At 43.4% G+C, this 16,593-nt stretch overlaps 1 protein-coding gene across 1 annotated transcript; it reads left to right on the top strand.

Annotated features, from left to right (window-relative positions):
• Positions 1–3,052: 3,052 nt before the first annotated feature.
• On the top strand, positions 3,053–5,528 carry LOC126388369 (uncharacterized protein C11orf87 homolog). Its single transcript, XM_050041478.1, has 2 exons — positions 3,053–3,578; positions 3,996–5,528. Exon 2 carries the CDS (start codon positions 4,094–4,096, stop codon positions 4,529–4,531), a length of 438 nt encoding a protein of 145 aa, XP_049897435.1. The 5' UTR covers positions 3,053–3,578; positions 3,996–4,093; the 3' UTR covers positions 4,532–5,528.
• Positions 5,529–16,593: the final 11,065 nt, after the last annotated feature.

Below are 16,593 nucleotides of genomic sequence, written 5' to 3'. Positions count from 1 at the left end.
CCCGGTGAAAGTCTGGCTTTTTTTGTCAGTGCATCAGTCACTTAATTGCAGCCTTTGGTGGGAGTAATTTGAGTGCAATGCTTTTCGAAGGAAAACATACAAAAAATTTTTGAGAACAGCCTGGTCCATGCCTTGACATGTCAGAGCCAAGTCTGATCCAAGGACACCGTGGATCAGGGGTACCTCTGAGGTACTGGCACGTTCCACGAATGCTTGATCAGATTGGATCTGGGGAATTGATATCCTACAAATTTGCACCTCACAAATTACATTATGTCCTTAATGTACAGTTACAATGTAAAGTGATGGAGGTTCGATTGAGGCAAGAAAGCTACTGTGGTTAGGTTTAGGAAAAGAAACATGGTGAGGACAAACCTTAAAATAACTCAACATTCACTCAAAGTTCACATGGATCCGAACACACGACTCCAGGGCAAAGTCCCAGGTGAAAGTCTGTTTTTTTGGTGACTCATTCACCACCCCAATGTGGCTCGTCACAAGCGCTCGGGACTGCTTCTTTGTTTACTGCTTTCAGTGCATTGGTCACGTGATCACAGCCTTTCAAAAAAACGTGGGATATGTATGAACTTGGGTGCACTGCTTTTCATAGGAAAACATATGAAAAATTTGCGAGAAGAGCCTGGTCCATGCCTTGACATGTTGGAGCCAAGTCCGATCCAAGAGAGCCCCACCATGGATCAGGGGTAACCCTTGGGTACTGGCACGTCCCTTGAATACTTGATCAGGTTGGGATCTGGGGAATTGATATCCTATGATTTTGCACCTCACGAATGACGTTACGTCCTTAACATACAGTTACATAATTAATGTAAAGTAACAGAGGTTCGGTTTTGGAAAACAAACATGGTGAGGACGTACCTTAAAATGACTCCAATCCTGGTCGATAATTTGAGAGACATTTTTCAGATGAAGGCCAGAGGGGCCCCTGACACTTTGGGCCCCTGGAACTGTGCTCGATGGGCCCATGTTTACTTTAAGTGACTTTTTTTGTAAAATATTTAATCTCCTCACCAAAAGTAAAAGTGAGGGTGTTGTGTGTATTATTCAGGAGTTGTTTTAATGTGAAATCAAGTGCTCGACAGTTATATTGGGGCTTTTTATCTAGAACATTTCCTTGCTGAATTTCATAACTGCACTGAGTCTATTAAGATCACCAGTTATCTAAGTGATTTGGGCTCATTACTCATCACCATCAGCGAGCCAGAAAATCCAAATTTGGTCAGGAAGGAAGTCTGTGTGGAGATGGGGAAGTGGCAACATCACTGCTGACTTTTCAGACTCTGAAGTGATTTTGAACGGTGTTCAATAAAAGCTAAGATTGTGTGAAGTGCTGGCTGCTTTAGGCTGACATAAAACTTAAGTAATATTATATTAACAGCATTTATTATATCAAACGTTTGCCCCTGGAACTGACTGCAGCCACGGGTCCCCTGCAGATACAGCTGTCAGTGTGTTTAATGGACATAGAGGCAGTATTTAGACTGGCTTAATTAAAAATGCAAGAAATTTTTAGCTCCACAGTTGTGATAAATATAGTACACGGCTGTTCCCCATCATGGGCGTTGGTTTCCTGTCAACATTGTGGGGGGCACATTTGAGATGGGGGGTCTGGGGGTCGTCTGCCAGACAATTTTGAGCATCAAACACGTATTTCCTGCATTCTGATTGATTGTTATGCACCAGTTTGTGCCTTTTCTGCATCGATTAACGGTTTAACACCCAAAACACGCTGCCTGGGTGAGCAGCCCGTGACCGCAATCTCGCTGGACTGCTACAGCTTGTACGTGTTCCATGTTCACACAAACTGTGTTGCTGCTGGGACTCTGCTATAACTACTGTATTTTCATAATTAAGAGCCGACACTCCACTAATTTATGGAGTCGTGCAAGCCTCTGCATTGTCAACAACACGATCCTTCAAATATTTCACAATAAAAAGCCTTGTGTTAACAAATGAAGGGATTCTGTCCACAGAAACACTGTCAGAGGGCTTTTATTTTGAAACAGAGACAGGAAGTGTTGAGTTAAAGGAAGAATTGTATTTTTTCATGTCGGTGCGAGGTAATGACATCGAAACTGTAGTGAAAGGTGGTATAAGGTGTCAATATGATCAGCAAAAGACCATTTTCAGAGTCTATTTTTTGCTGAAATCACACGTCACACGTGGCAAAAATATCAACTCCATCTCACTCTGAAGTCGCTGAAATCTAGCACTTGGTCAGTTACTTCTGGTGTCAGACACTGACGAAAGAAGCTGACAGATAGGACAGGGCATATAGGAGGGGGGGGGATGGATGTGTCCAACAACCACTGACTTTCACCCGAGAGGTTGGTGTTTGCTCCCCATATGACTGTAAAGCCGAACCCTGTTTTTTTTTTCCTAAGCCTAACCACAAACCAAAATTCATGGTGTCACGCTGATGTAGTGCGTTTATTTTGAAAGAGACTGTATGCAAACTGTATATTTCCTGTGAAAACAGAAGTGTATTTTGAAAGAAGACAATGCATGTAACAGACATAAGTTGACACGGCGTCCCAGAACGTCAACAACCAACACACCCAGGGTACCTTGGATGTCGTATGAGGACGTGGAAAGTCCATGACCAAATGTCAATACGTGACGAGGTCCAATATACAGAAATGGTTGTGTAAACTTAAATAATAGCAGAACCTATATATGTCATATAAACACAGACATTTTTAACAAACATAAATATGTACTTAAGTGGCTCTTACAAGGGGGACGTGTCCCCTGTGTCCCCCCTGAAATCCACACCTGTGTATACCATGCACATATTCCACAGTACCTCTGAAACTGAAGTAGATGCCCAAGAACATGTGCTTCATGCCAACTTTTCTTCTCTAAGATTCTGGAAAAAGGCAAATAATTGACACATACCTTGACTTAATGTGGCCCAAATGAACGAATGGCAGCTGGACATTATTTACAACCATTATAATAAGGGTTAAACGCTTCAAATCATGCAGCATTTGACTGACCACACCCTCAGGAATGCGTGTGCTTACCGATCAGGCTCTAATATTAAAACTCTCTGACTTTATTCATGATTTGATTCAGTTGTGAAGTGAATAAGCATTTGTTAATGTAGAGATCAGAGTGGAACAAAGGCACTCTGGTGTTTGTAATACATAATCTGAAGAGGAAAAAAAACCCACAGCCCTGCCAGCTGACTATACGGGACCTTTAATGCAGCTGCAGCTCTTCATTCAGATGCTGAGTGGAGCAGCGGATGACCGGATGAAGGGACGCTTTTCTAGGAAAAACCAGACCACAGCTTTTTTCTAATCGCATTTTCAAAACCCACTCTGATGCACACTGAGGGATTCCCCCCCGTTACTTATAGTGTTTAGCTGTGGAAGCGCTGCCCTGGATGCAGACTGAGCGGATTGCGGCAATCAAAGCGTCCTGAGTGATCGGAGCTCAGCGGCAGCAGCAGCATCTCATTGTATGAAATGCGTCACCGTGATCCTGTTCTCCCATTTACTCATCTCAGCTCTCACCTCACGGACTGTTCCCCGCACTGACAATTTCATCAGGTAAGAATTGCCTTTATTTGAATTTATTTGACTTGAGATGCAACAAATGCAGACATTATCCTTGGACATTAGAAACGCTGCTGCGTGGAGTGCAGGAAAGGATGGCTTCAGTTTGGCTAAATCTTGTAGGCCTACACATTACAATAGATGATGTATTGTCCCGACTTCTACCCCATTTTATATGCACAGTAGCGTCCGTGTTTCTAACTGAGCACACGCTCTGTGAGGGCTGGCAGCTTTAATCTAACACTGATGTAGTGTGAAATGGTGCTCACTGGCCAGGTATATGTTTGATAGTGGTCTTATTGATGAAGCCTGGACCGGTTAACAAGGGCTGGTGGGCGGGTTTGTTCTGATGGGCAGTCTCCTCTGGAGGAGCTGGAGGAGCGGCTCTCATGTGTCTTCTTTTCGGTGCAGGTAACCACATGCGCGGGCCGGTGTCACCGCGCTGAGCCCGGAGAGCACGAAGGGTACTGGGGTCAGAGAGACAAGAGCGGCCGGGAAAGGTGGACCGGATGTCAGCCAGAACCTCTGAGGCCTCGGGACTGTCGGTGCCGCTGCACCGCTGTCACGGGGTTTTCCAGGCCAATAACGGCACCTGCGCGGAGCAGCTGAGCTTTTTTCCGCCGTTCTCCTCCACCCTCGCGCTCCTCGTGCTGGTGGCCGTGCTCGTGGGGATCATCCTCGTTTCCCTGGCAACGTTCCACTTCCACAAGAGGAAGCTCCGGAATAGGAAGATCCAGCGCGCGCAGGAGGAATACGAGCGCGACAGTCGCAGCCCCGCGCGCGGTGCCGGGGCGAGCGGGGAGCCCGCGAGGCCGTGCGTCATCGTCCGGCCGGTGAGATGTGAGGAGAAGCTTTCGTGCCAGAGCGCGGAGCCTGAGAGCGGGGACGCCACGGAGGTGGCGGAGGGCGAACAGGCGCTGCACGAGACAGTTCCTCTTGACTGTTAACTTGGTGCAACTTCAGGGAATGAGACTGTGGAATAAACAGGAAAAGCAATAAGGCACAAAGAACTCCCACACCCATCTCTGCTGCTTGTAGATGACTTAGAAACATTAACGCAGAATACTGAGCAGAATAGAGGTAGATCTACAGTGGCATAGGTTAGCTATGTGGCCACACACCCTCCTAATACACTAGTATTTAGCCAACCAATTCCTTATGGCACTGTATAAAGTATTTGCCTGCTTTGACTTTTGGACCTCCTCCTCTTCCTCAGCCTAAAACGTTGTTTAAACCTCAAAGATGTTTAAACTTTAAATCCTCCCTGGGATGTGACACACGGTTGTGTTGAATTATTAAGAGTTGGTGACACAACACAGACCATAATGGCTCGCTGATCTTCCTTGGCATGTCTCTCTGACACACTACCAGTATGTAGTTAGACTATAATGGATGTTGTGGTGCTGTTAGGCAGTGCAAAGCTGCATATAGGCTGTAGAAAAATGGCTTATTTGTTTGCGTAGTATTTTTTCCTTCAATTAAGTGACTTAGCATATTTGCCTAAAGTACTGTCCTCCAATGTCTGGTAGACATATAGCTCTAGTTAGCCTGACAGGATGCAAGACTTTTTTGCCGTAGTATTGCACATAAGATTTTTTTTAAAAAAAATGTGTCAGATAGTAAGTTTTAGCGCTGATATAGTATTTTCATTTTTGAGTATTTATAATGTATTCTCTGACATGTAATAAACTGAGGATCGGTTTCAGTTCAAGCCCGTCCTTTTGTTTTTTTCTTTCTTAATCCTTCATATTGTATCATCGTGGGCCTAATAGAAATTCTGTGTCATTTATTATGATATGAATTCACTGTAAATGTATGCCATTATGAGAGCTGGAATGTTTTACAGTAACATCATCTTTCTGGAGTTCATATAATCTGCCTTATCAAAGGAAAATATGTAATATTCTAAGTTTATAAATAAATACTTACATTATGTTAATCCTTTGAATGTGTCAGTAACCTTTAACAGTTGTGACTCGTTGACTATCATAACAATCCTAATACTCATTGCCATCATTCACTCTACATATATATGCAAATGTTTGGATGGATTTTCATTACATCACCCATTTACGTCATGAGACAAATGACCTTCCTAAGGGAGATCCATAGCGTTTGGGTCCCCTGCATAAGGACCCATTAAGAATCACTGCTCATATAGGAACCGTATATAGTGCAAACACTGTCCACTGAATACAGAATCAGACCCACTGCATATAGAAAGTCTCCCACATGGACCCCATCAATCTCTCAATTTGATTTATTGACATGAAGGTTATCCATAGAGGTACCACCCTTAATCTCAACATCTCCCCATAATGGCGCCACAGCCTGTCTTATTGGAGGTCAGTGGAAGTGAATCAGCATCAGTCAGTGTTGGCCAGGTACCAGGACACCATGTTCCTAATTGTCCCCAGCAAGAAAAGGCCTGGGAATATGAAGCAGTCTTTGGCAAGGCTCCAGCCCCCTGGAAGATGCACTGACAGACTGCCCGTCGTCTATCTTATCTCATTGGCATAAGTGCAACAGAATGAAACCATTTATCTTCGCGGGGAAATTGGAAGTAAGTCAACGAAAGATGACTAATGAATTCTACTTTCAAATGTACATTTCCATCGGAGCAATTTATAGATTGGGTTCGGAAAATCATACATGTTTACAGCATAAAAATGAAAGGAGCAGCATTCTGTAATAATGAGATGAGGATTTCTACTCCAAGCGACTGAGAACAGATTCCGTTTTTTTCCACCGTTGGTCATAACCAGATATAATTACAGTATTTACTTCCATCTGTCCGTTTGATCTGGCTGTGAGACACATTTCCATCTGCTTAAGGTGGAGTTAAATTATATTTCTTGGGGGTGGGGAGGTGAAACACCTCATGTTGATAAGATAGGATGAGGGAAGAAACTTCCTGTCAGTGGCAAATAATGGATGTGAGTGACTAGGGACTAGGGATGGATGGACGTCAGTGGAAAACAGATGGATATTGGCAGATAGAGATGGATGAATTTGTGGACGTCAGATGGGGGTCAGTGGTACTCTGTAGGAAGGGATGGAAGGAGGTCAGTGGAGAGAAATTGATGGAAGACGATGGATAGGAATCAAGGAAGGTCAGTCGGTCTGGAAAGGATGGAGGTCAGTTGCTAGGAATCAGTGGAGGTCAGAGCGAGGAATAGATGGATGAATAGGTGCAGATCAGTGGTAGTACGTCGCTAAGGATGGAGGGAGATAAGTGGCTTGGAGAGGATGGAGATCAGCAGGGCCAAGTTTGGTCAGTGTCTTGGAATACAAGGAGGTCAGTGGCTGAGAAGGGATATAGTTTAATAGCAGTGAGTAGCTAGGAATGGATGGAGGAAGGCAATGAAGTTAATAGTGATGGGTTGCTAGAAATGTATGAGTTTCAGTTGCTAGAAATCAATGGCGATCACTGGCAAGGAATGAATGAACAAGCACGGCTAGAACATACACCGATCAACCAGAACATTAAAACCACTGACAATTCCCCAATTCCCAGTCTGATCAAACATCGGTGGGACGTGCTGTTACCCCACCTCACAATCCACAGGACCCAAAAGATCTGAAGCCAAGGCGTTGGTGCCAGACATTATAGGACACCCTCTAGAGGTCCTGTGTTTATGCCTTGACAGGTCAGAGCCAAGTCCGGTCCAAGGAGGACCCACCGTGGATCGGGGGTACCTCTGGGGTAAAAGCATGTGCCTTAAATGTTCAATCAGATTGGGATCTGGGGTATTTTAAAGCAAAATCGACACCTTGAGCTCTTTGTCCCATTCCTCGGGTCATTCCTGAGCAGTTTTTGTGATATGGCATGGTGCACTGTCCTGCTGGTGGGGGGTCACTGCCATCGACAAGTGCTGTTGCCATAAGGGGGTTTACTTGGCCTGCAACGGTGTTTGGGTGGGTGGAGCATGTCAAGCAGCATCCACATGAATGCCAGGACCCAAGGTTTCCCAATGGAATATTGCACTGTAACAAGATGATCAATCACTTCACCTGCCAGTGGTTTTAATGTTTTGGCTGATCAGTGTACATGGATGGAGGAAAGGATGAAGGTCAAAAATAAGTGGTTAGTATTGAATGTAGGTTGGTGGCTGGGGGTCAGTAGAGGTGGTGAGGAATGATAGAGGTCAGTACGAATGGATGACGGGCAACAGCTAAATGGACAGAGGTCAGTTGCTAGGAATGGATGAGATGATGGAGATTATTAGCCGGGGATAGATGAAAAAGGACTGCAGTTTTTTATTGTCACACATATGGGGCTGCATTGGAAAGAGAGAGACAGAGGGAGAGACTTTTGTGTGACTTAAGTTTGCTCTGGGAATAGCCTAGTTATTGTGTATAGCCTCATTTAGAATTAATGAGGCCAGTTTTCAGGGTTTTGTTGTCCCACGGGGTTCTGCTCCTCGGTGCTGCAGATAAACTTTGCAAGGGACGATGGCTGGCCAGTGAGTGGATTAGGTCCTCTGAGACTGTTTATTATAGCATTAATATGGTTGTGTGTATGGTGTGTGTCGCCTCAGGAAACTGGTCTTCAGTTAGGATAAGTATTTAAATGGGGCCACATCTAATAGGAAGATCAGGTGAGCTTTTGTGCTTCCAAGTGCATAAAGGCCTGGTTTTGAAAAGTATTTAATACATAAAGTTTTACTTACTTACTTACTTCAACATTGATTTATTGTCCCACCAGGCCTGTCCCTGAGTGCCATCCCCAGCATGGGTGGATTATAAGGAAACAGGCCCCTGGGCACAGATATGGAACAAGACACAAAGATTTCATAGTTGTTTAGCCTCTTTATTTTCCTTTTCTTTGTCGTTGAGAGTCCCTTTTTGTCTCTTTGCAGCTGTTTTGCATCTCTTTGTGGTCTTTTGTGTCTCTTTGTAGTCATTTTTTGTCTTTGTGGTAATTTTACATCTCCTCCTGGTGGGTACCAAGGAAAATATGAAAGAAGTTAAGGTTATGATGTCAGTGACAGCTTTCAAGATAACACATTCACACTCCAGCCTCGTCACAAATCACTGCTTGGTCATGGACTCTCCTGGGTGCATTTGTTGTTGACGTTCTGGGACGCCGTGTCAACTCCAGCCTGTTACATGCATTGTGTCTTTTCAAAATACACATCCATTTTCACACAAAGTGTACAATTTGCATACAGTCTCTTTCAAAATAAATGTACTTCATTGCACTGTGATTTCACGTTTTTTCTTTAAACACCAAACACACGTGGTTACGTTTAGCTAACACATGCATGTGGTTAGATTAAGGTAACAAAAGCAAGAGGTTGAGTTTAAAAAAAAAAAAAAAGACCAGGGTTTTGCTTTACAATCATATGGGAAGTGAACACCAGCTTCCTGGGTGAAGGTCAGTGGTTGTTGGGCTCATCCACCGCCCCTCCCGCCTGCCCTACTCGGACTTCTTCCACCTTAACTTTCGTTGTTTTCTGGCTATGTTTTCCCTGGACACCATCCTGCGTCGTTAAAAAATAACGCTGACCAGTCGTGTATTATGCCAATGTGAAAGGTCAGCTTTTATCGCCGGTGTCTGCTGCCGGAGGTCACTGACCAAGTGCCAGATTTCAACGACTTCAGAGTGAGATCGGGTTGATTTTTTCTGCATGACATGCGCAGTTTCAGCAAAAAATAGACTCTGAAAATGGCCTTTAGATGATCATACTGACATTATACCACCTTTCACTACAGCTTTGATGTCTTAATCTGTCACAGACATGAAAAAATATAATTATTTCTTCTTAACGCAACACTTCCTGTCAGTAGCAGGTAGCGTTAGCTATGTTGGATCCAACAGGTTGAGATGCAGCTGACGGACAGAGCCATGATCTGTTTGGAGGCTAATAACAACAAAAACGAACACACATACTTAGATACAAACATCAGTAAGCTTCACATAATGTGTGTTTTTAATCTGATGGAAGGATTTTTCAGTCAAAGGTTAAACAACAAAGATATGTGTCAAGCAGAATCTGATAATGGACTCACAAAGCAGATTCACAGACTTGGATAAAACTTTAAGGTCTTCAATCAGGCTCAGGTCGGTACACAGGTTGTCAGTTATACAGGCAAAGGTATCCAATACGACAAGCAAAAAGGGTTATCAAAAGGCAAAAAACGGTCAAAAACACACTCATAAGGAACACTAGGGAAACGCTGGAACTCAAGAGTAAAGACAACCTGACAACAAACAGAGAAGACAGGGACTTAAATAAACAAAGACAAGGAAGACAGTGAGACAGGTGAAACGCATTAGGGCGGGGCAAGTAATCACAAAGGAGGGAAACTTGACAGGATGTGGGATCTGAAACGTGACGAGACAGTGGTTACCAAAATAAAACAGGAAACAAAGGGATGACAAATAAACATGAAATTAGATAGTTTGAAGTCATGACAATGTAGCCCCGTTTCCACCAAACCCTTTCAGTACCTTTGGAACCAACAGTAACCCTTCAGACTCGGTCTGTTTAGTGTTTCCACTGCAAACAGTCCTCATAAATGTGGGCGGGGTTGTTGTCACTCACTGCTCCGTCCAGCACTCGCTGTATTTCCTCATCAGCGGTGACACAGATGGAAGTGTGCACCTGGTTTATCGTCCACAGAACGAGGCTGCACGCCGACATTTTCAGAACAAAATAGAACAGGCTGCAGTGAGAGTCTCTCTCCATGAGATATTTAAAAATTGCAGCTTTGTGCATTTAGTCCTTCTCAGTGAGAGGCAGCAAAACATCCTTTCATTTTATAGTTACAGTTTACTAATAAAACGCTCCACAGTATGAACAGTGGTTACATGAGCCTCAAAACCAGACACAACTCAGCCCTGAGCAGAGTGACCGTCCTCTACTGACCAATCAGACTGCAGTGTTCACAGCTCCACCTTTTAGTACCAGATCTGTGTGCTAGGTAACCCAACAGAGGGGGGATCAAACATGATAACGGTAAGGAACGGTTCTATTGGTACCATCCACAACTTTTCACAGTGGGAATGGAAAAAAAAGCATACTGAACTGAACTGAACTCTACCGCACTTCTTTTGTATTTTCCCTGGTCAGTACGTGTCTCTTTGGGTGACTTTTTGCAGGTGAAGGCAAGGGGACCCCTGACACATCACATTGAGTGATCCATCCAGGACCAAGTTTAGCCCCACTGTAGGAGCAGAGTATGCATGAATAATTTTCTGTATGGTGTATATGTTGTATTGGGTATCAGGTCTCACAGGGTAATAAGCGGCCACCACTATAAATGGTTGTAACCTTTATTTGTCATGTTCGAGTTCAATGGACACTGACAAGTTTGTGATGGAAAATAAATGGACGGAGTGTTCAACTGGCAAGTTTGACTCAGACTCTGATTCTTCAGACATGGCAACAATCAATCGATGCAGCATCTCAGTGGCTTAAAGCGTTGGCTTAGCCTCTACACCAAAATTGATAAAGATTGGTGTTGAATTCATTGGCTGTACTTTGATCAGTTTTTTTGAGACATGGTTTGGACTGTCTCAGTTCTAAAATGTCTTTTGAATCTAACTTACTGAACACACAGTATTCAATATTTCCCCCTCTCCTTTGAATGCGTTTTTCAGCCCTCTAGACCACCATTGGTGTTCTTTCATTTCTGGAAAGTATGAAGATCAATTTGCAGATGCTTGAAACTTAGTTGTGTTGGAAATCATTGGTGTGATTCACACTCACAATTGTTAATCTTGCCTGCTTTGGAAATGGTCAGAATTATTCTAAAATATAATACAGTAGGAGTTTTGTGGAAGACAGAAGAAAGCATATGGTCCTTTCAGTTATTGTTCCAGGAACAGGAAGTTCTCCGCACAGCAGGTATTCAACAGGAGACAGTGTGAGGCTTTTGGGACGCCTCCAAGTAATGGTAGAACTCAACTCAAGTTGTTCCTACAAGGCCTGGCAAGTAAACTACTGTGTGCACTAATTAATAGGTTTCTGGTTGCACTCAATATAGAACTCACACCCTGCCAGCAGCCTGCCAACCTGCCTGCTGTGGAGCATCAGACTCCAAGGGACCACACTTAAACAAAAGCAACATGGGTGAATACAAACTATTTCATAAGGTGAGGGGATGAATCATCAGGCCTGCATTCAGTTACGACTTACTTATATTGATGAGACTCTGCCCTCGACTTTACGGCCCACTCTTATTATTCCACTGAGCTGCATTAGCAGATTGCCTCTGCACTCTATATCTCAACTCACAGCGATGACAAGTGACAGTTCACTGTCAGGAAGAAAGGACACCGCTGCTCCTATTCTCACCCCTGTTGTCAGGGTTCGAGGTGGATGATTTGTCACCACCAGTGTCTGTTTATATACTTCATTACTGCAGGTTCAAGCTGTGACTGCAAGGTAGCAGGAACACAGACAGTACCTCCACTGTTCTGTATGCAAGGGAAGGAATAGCAGATCAGCCTTGTTCAAAGCTTGTAGTATTTTCGATAATGAAAGCTTTACTTTGAACTTCTGGTTGGAGCTCTTTGATACGTACAGAACTGTTCTGCTCTCATTCCTCCATTATGGTTCCCTGTATATTTAGCCACAGCTAGCTGCAGTTAGCTGCAGTGTGGCTCTAGGGATGCCGATGTCAGCCTGACTATTAGTCAATTCACAGCTATGGTCCAGACTAAAATTTCTCAACAACTAATGGATGGACTTAAGGTTAAATTTTGTCCAGACATTCATGGTGCCCAGAGGTTGAATCCTGAGGATTTTGCTGGTCTTTGCTAAAAGAGTTTTTTACTTTTTAAATGTTTCTCCCACAAAGTTGAGATTTTGGCCCCAGAGTGGAGGGAAAACTCATGATAATCTACTAGAGGAATCTTAAACCTCATGGTGGTGTTGGAGAAAAGGTTGTGGGGGTCCAGATTTAATGGTAACCTGATCTGTGACCTAAACATTCAATTTTGTTGGTGGATGGGTCCAACAAACTCTGGACTTTCACCCAGTAGTTCACCATTCACTTCCCATGTGAATGTTAAACCAAACCATGATGGTTTTTTTTTCATATACCTAAAAACTTTTGGTGCACAAGGAAATAAATGCAAATAGATGTTAAAAAAAAGGTGTTTTACCTATCTTGTAAATTTAATTTGACAAAGATTATTCATTTAATGAGCAGAATCCATACACTTCCTGTGAAAACATTAGTGTATTTTGAAAAGATACAATGCATGTAAGAAGTGTAAATTGACTCACCTACCCTGAATGTCCAAAACTGAGGCAGAAGGGTACCTAGCGTGTCATATTTGGATGTGAAGAGTCACTGACCGACATAGTTATTTGAAGAGATGGCACTTGGAATGAAATTGAAGACCAATTTTACAATAACCAAAATTGGAGAGAAACAAAACAAGAAAACATAAACAGACATCAACAATGAGGGTCAGGGACAATTCTGCCCAAACGTTTACTGTAACATAAAACATGACTTTTTTTTGTTCTGGTGAAAAACTTAATGTTCCTTAAATTAAATGAACTCTTTCTGGGCATGGTTGAAACAAGAGTAGGTTATGTGTCTCTCACTCTGCATGTGGATTTCCACTGCCTTGATTCTCATTGTGCCGAGTTTGAAAAGCTTCTTGCGTAAAATACACTGAAACTTATGTATTTACTTGTGCTGTTTTTATGCATGTTGTGAAATCTTGGTTAATCTTGGCCAGTTTTAGTTGAATCTGCACTGCCCCATGTTGTCCAGGGTACAGTGGTATCTAACTAGCGGACAGTGGATCTTCTGCTCTGAGCATCTCGGCCAGAAACAAAATATGAGTGTAGTTGTCTCCGCTATCCTGAGCCTGGTCGAGCAAAGCATTCCACACATCCCTCTCCCCAGCAACACTTTCCAGCTCCTCCTGGAAGACTTCGAGGAGTTCCCAGGCCAGATGAGATATATAATCCCTCCAGCGTGTTCTGGGTCTGTCCCGGGGCCTCCTACCAGTGGGATGTACCTGGAACACCTCCAACGGGAGGCGCCCAGGAGGATCCTGATCAGATGCCTGAACCACCTTAACTGACTCCTTTCGATGTGAAGGAGCAGCAGCTCTACTCTGAGCTCCCTCCAGATGTCCGAGCTTCTCCCCCTATCTCTAAGGCTGAGCCCAGACACCCTACAGAAGAAACTCATTTCGGCCGCTTGTATCTGTGACCTCATTCTTTCGGTCACTACCCAGAGCTCATGACCATAGGTGAGGGTTGGGACGTAGATGGACCAGTAAATTGAAAGCTTTGCCTTCTGGCTCAGCTCCCTCTTCACCACGACGGTCTGGTGCAACGCCCGCATCACTGCAGACGCTGCATCAAACCGCTGATCCATCTCACGGTCCAGTCTACCCTCACTGGTGAACAAGACCTGGAGACTGGGTCGGACAGATAAAGCTCCGTAAATCTGAGAGAGGCTGCACATTCAACTGATAATTCTTGGTGGGTTCATTACTATGAGTGACCTCTTTCACATTGTCATTTGATCACATTACAGCCACTTTAAGTGGCACGACACCACTAGACATTAAGGACAGACCTTGTGCTCTACATTTTTCTTAATGTCAGTTAATCCTGTAAAAAGACCCAAACCAGCAATCTGTCTGTGACTTCTCTACTCCATCTCTGAATAAAGTCAGACTTCTCTTTTTGTAATTGGCGTGAACCAAAAATTGAATCTGTCACTTACCAAAACCAGGTTGCCCGGCCATTCATTGTTACGACTAAACCCAGGAACCATTAGTGAAAGATCTGTGAGCACCTGTGTCAGAATTCACCTTTCTGTGTCACATGATTGGACCGGCCGGTGAAATGTAACCCCATTATATAACATTCTCATTAGGAAAAACGTCACTGGCCTCTGCACAGGATTTCATGTTGCCAGCCTTTTTGCTATAAACTAAGGTGAGCAATCACACAGAACCGTGATTCAGCTGTCAGGAAAATGATGCAGTGGCCCACAAATGGATTACTATACAGGACATGAAGCCATGCTGCCATAAATCTACAGCAGAGCCAGGCAGGTATAGCAGCCCCATCCATCAGTTATCTCATCTCTGCTTCAGGAGGGTGGGAACCAACAGGAGCCATCTTGCATACAACAATGTGTTTGGCGCTGCACTCACAGTGAATTGTATTTTTTTGGAGTCCCAGCGAGACACAATGCACGGTGGTGTATTTGTGCTATAGTGTGTCCTAACTCAAATATCAGATTTTGAATCTGTAGGATAAAAGAACAGGACTCCTCTAATCAATAATTGATGAAAATCAGGGTTCCTGTGGATCCTTAAAAAGTCTTAAAAGGCATTGAAATCACTGATCTAAAAATAAGACCTTATTAGTTGAAAGTGCTGAGCATACAACTGGATAAATGAGACTTGGATTATACTGCACAAATTCAGTGAGAGTTCGTAAACAGATGTTTTGGTATAGTTTTACTCTGGTTCAAATATGACTTCAATTCATCAAGAGTTTAAGTTTTGGGATTCTTCGTTCACGGTTACAAATGGTCGTTTGTGGGGTTGAAGTATTTCTTAATGAGAAAAAGCTCTTGGAAACCCACTGTACACTTCCTGCTCAGCAGCAAACAGCAGACAGACACAGTCAGAGACCAGCTGGTGAACACAGTGAAGCATTTAGCAGCTGAAGAGACAGATATTTCCTTCAGGAGTTGGTGGAGACCAAAAAGAGAGATAAAAGAGGCTGAATACTGGATTTTAATTCATCAGGTGACACAAACACACAGAGTCAAAATAAATAATGAAGATGGAAATGAGAAACTGTTTGCTCACCACAAGTTCATCACATCAGTTTAAAAGTCATGTATCAGAAGCCCGTTTTACACAGTGATCACGCAACAGAGCTGCTACAAAGTCCCTTCATTTCACCGCATTTGCAGTTTTACACATAACCAAACAACGGCCGCATCATTCCGCTCCAGGGTGCGATTTTAGACAGCATGCCAGCATTGTGAAATCAACAGAAGTGTGACATGTAAAACAGCAACATTTGCCTCTAGAGTGACATATAACATATGTGTCAGCAGCGCTTTATAAACAATAACAATGGAATTAATATGGCAATAACAATCATTTACTGTCTCTGTTATATCGCGGGTGATCTCCACCTCTGCTCGGAGGGTAAGAAGCTCCTGGACCTCATTGTTTTCCCAATAAGTGGACATTTTCGGCCGCTTTTCTTCTTCTTCGAGTTAGCTGCTAACTGCTATCAGCTACTTTTTAAGTCTCCCGTGGTGGGTTGCACATATAACACGTCATCAAAGCGTCACATCCGTCTTGCAGATAGTCCTGTCCTGCCAGCTGTTTGTTTATACTACCTCCTGTGGTGGCTTAAAGGTGAGACATCCGTTGTCCCATATTGCCATCGTACCTTTTATATCGCACAGTGAGGCAACATAATGGTGCAATACAACAGTTACAACAGTAACACAAAGTGCCTCACATTGGTTAAAAACAACAAAGATCCAAACAGAAAACAAAAAGAAAAGAGAAAACCCAACCCTCCCACCCAACAAAAAGCTATTTAGCTCATAAAATTGAGTTAGCAGCTAGGTAAGAATGATCTAAAACAGAGACATAAAATGCATCAAAACTAAAACCTATAGGCTAACTTAAGACATTTAAAAACTAATAAAAGAACCTTAAAATCGATCCTGAAGCGCACAGGGAGCCAATGTAGCAATTTTAAAACTGGTGTAATGTGCTCCCGCCCTCTGGTCCTCGTCAGCACTTGTGCAGCTGAATTCTGTAATAATTGTAGATTTGAGATACTCTTTTTGGGAAGACCAGAGAGCAGGGCATTACACTAATCTAACCTACAGGAGATAAAAGCATGCATCAGCACCTCCGTGCTGGCCTGAGAGAGAAACGGGCGGACTCTGGCTATATTCTTAAGGTGGTAGAAACCTGCCTTTGTTATGTTTTTAATATGTGGAATAAAACAGAGCTCAGAGTCAAAAATCACACCCA

This window comes from Epinephelus moara, chromosome 3 (assembly GCF_006386435.1).
Source record: "Epinephelus moara isolate mb chromosome 3, YSFRI_EMoa_1.0, whole genome shotgun sequence".
NCBI lineage: Eukaryota > Metazoa > Chordata > Actinopteri > Perciformes > Serranidae > Epinephelus > Epinephelus moara.
Note: the sequence above shows the minus strand (reverse complement) of the source record. Positions and strands in the feature narration are given on the sequence as shown.

What these genes read in the sequence shown, in the direction of transcription:
- LOC126388369 (XM_050041478.1), top strand. Translation starts at nt 4,094, where the DNA reads ATGTCAGCCAGAACCTCTGAGGCCTCGGGACTGTCGGTGCCGCTGCAC.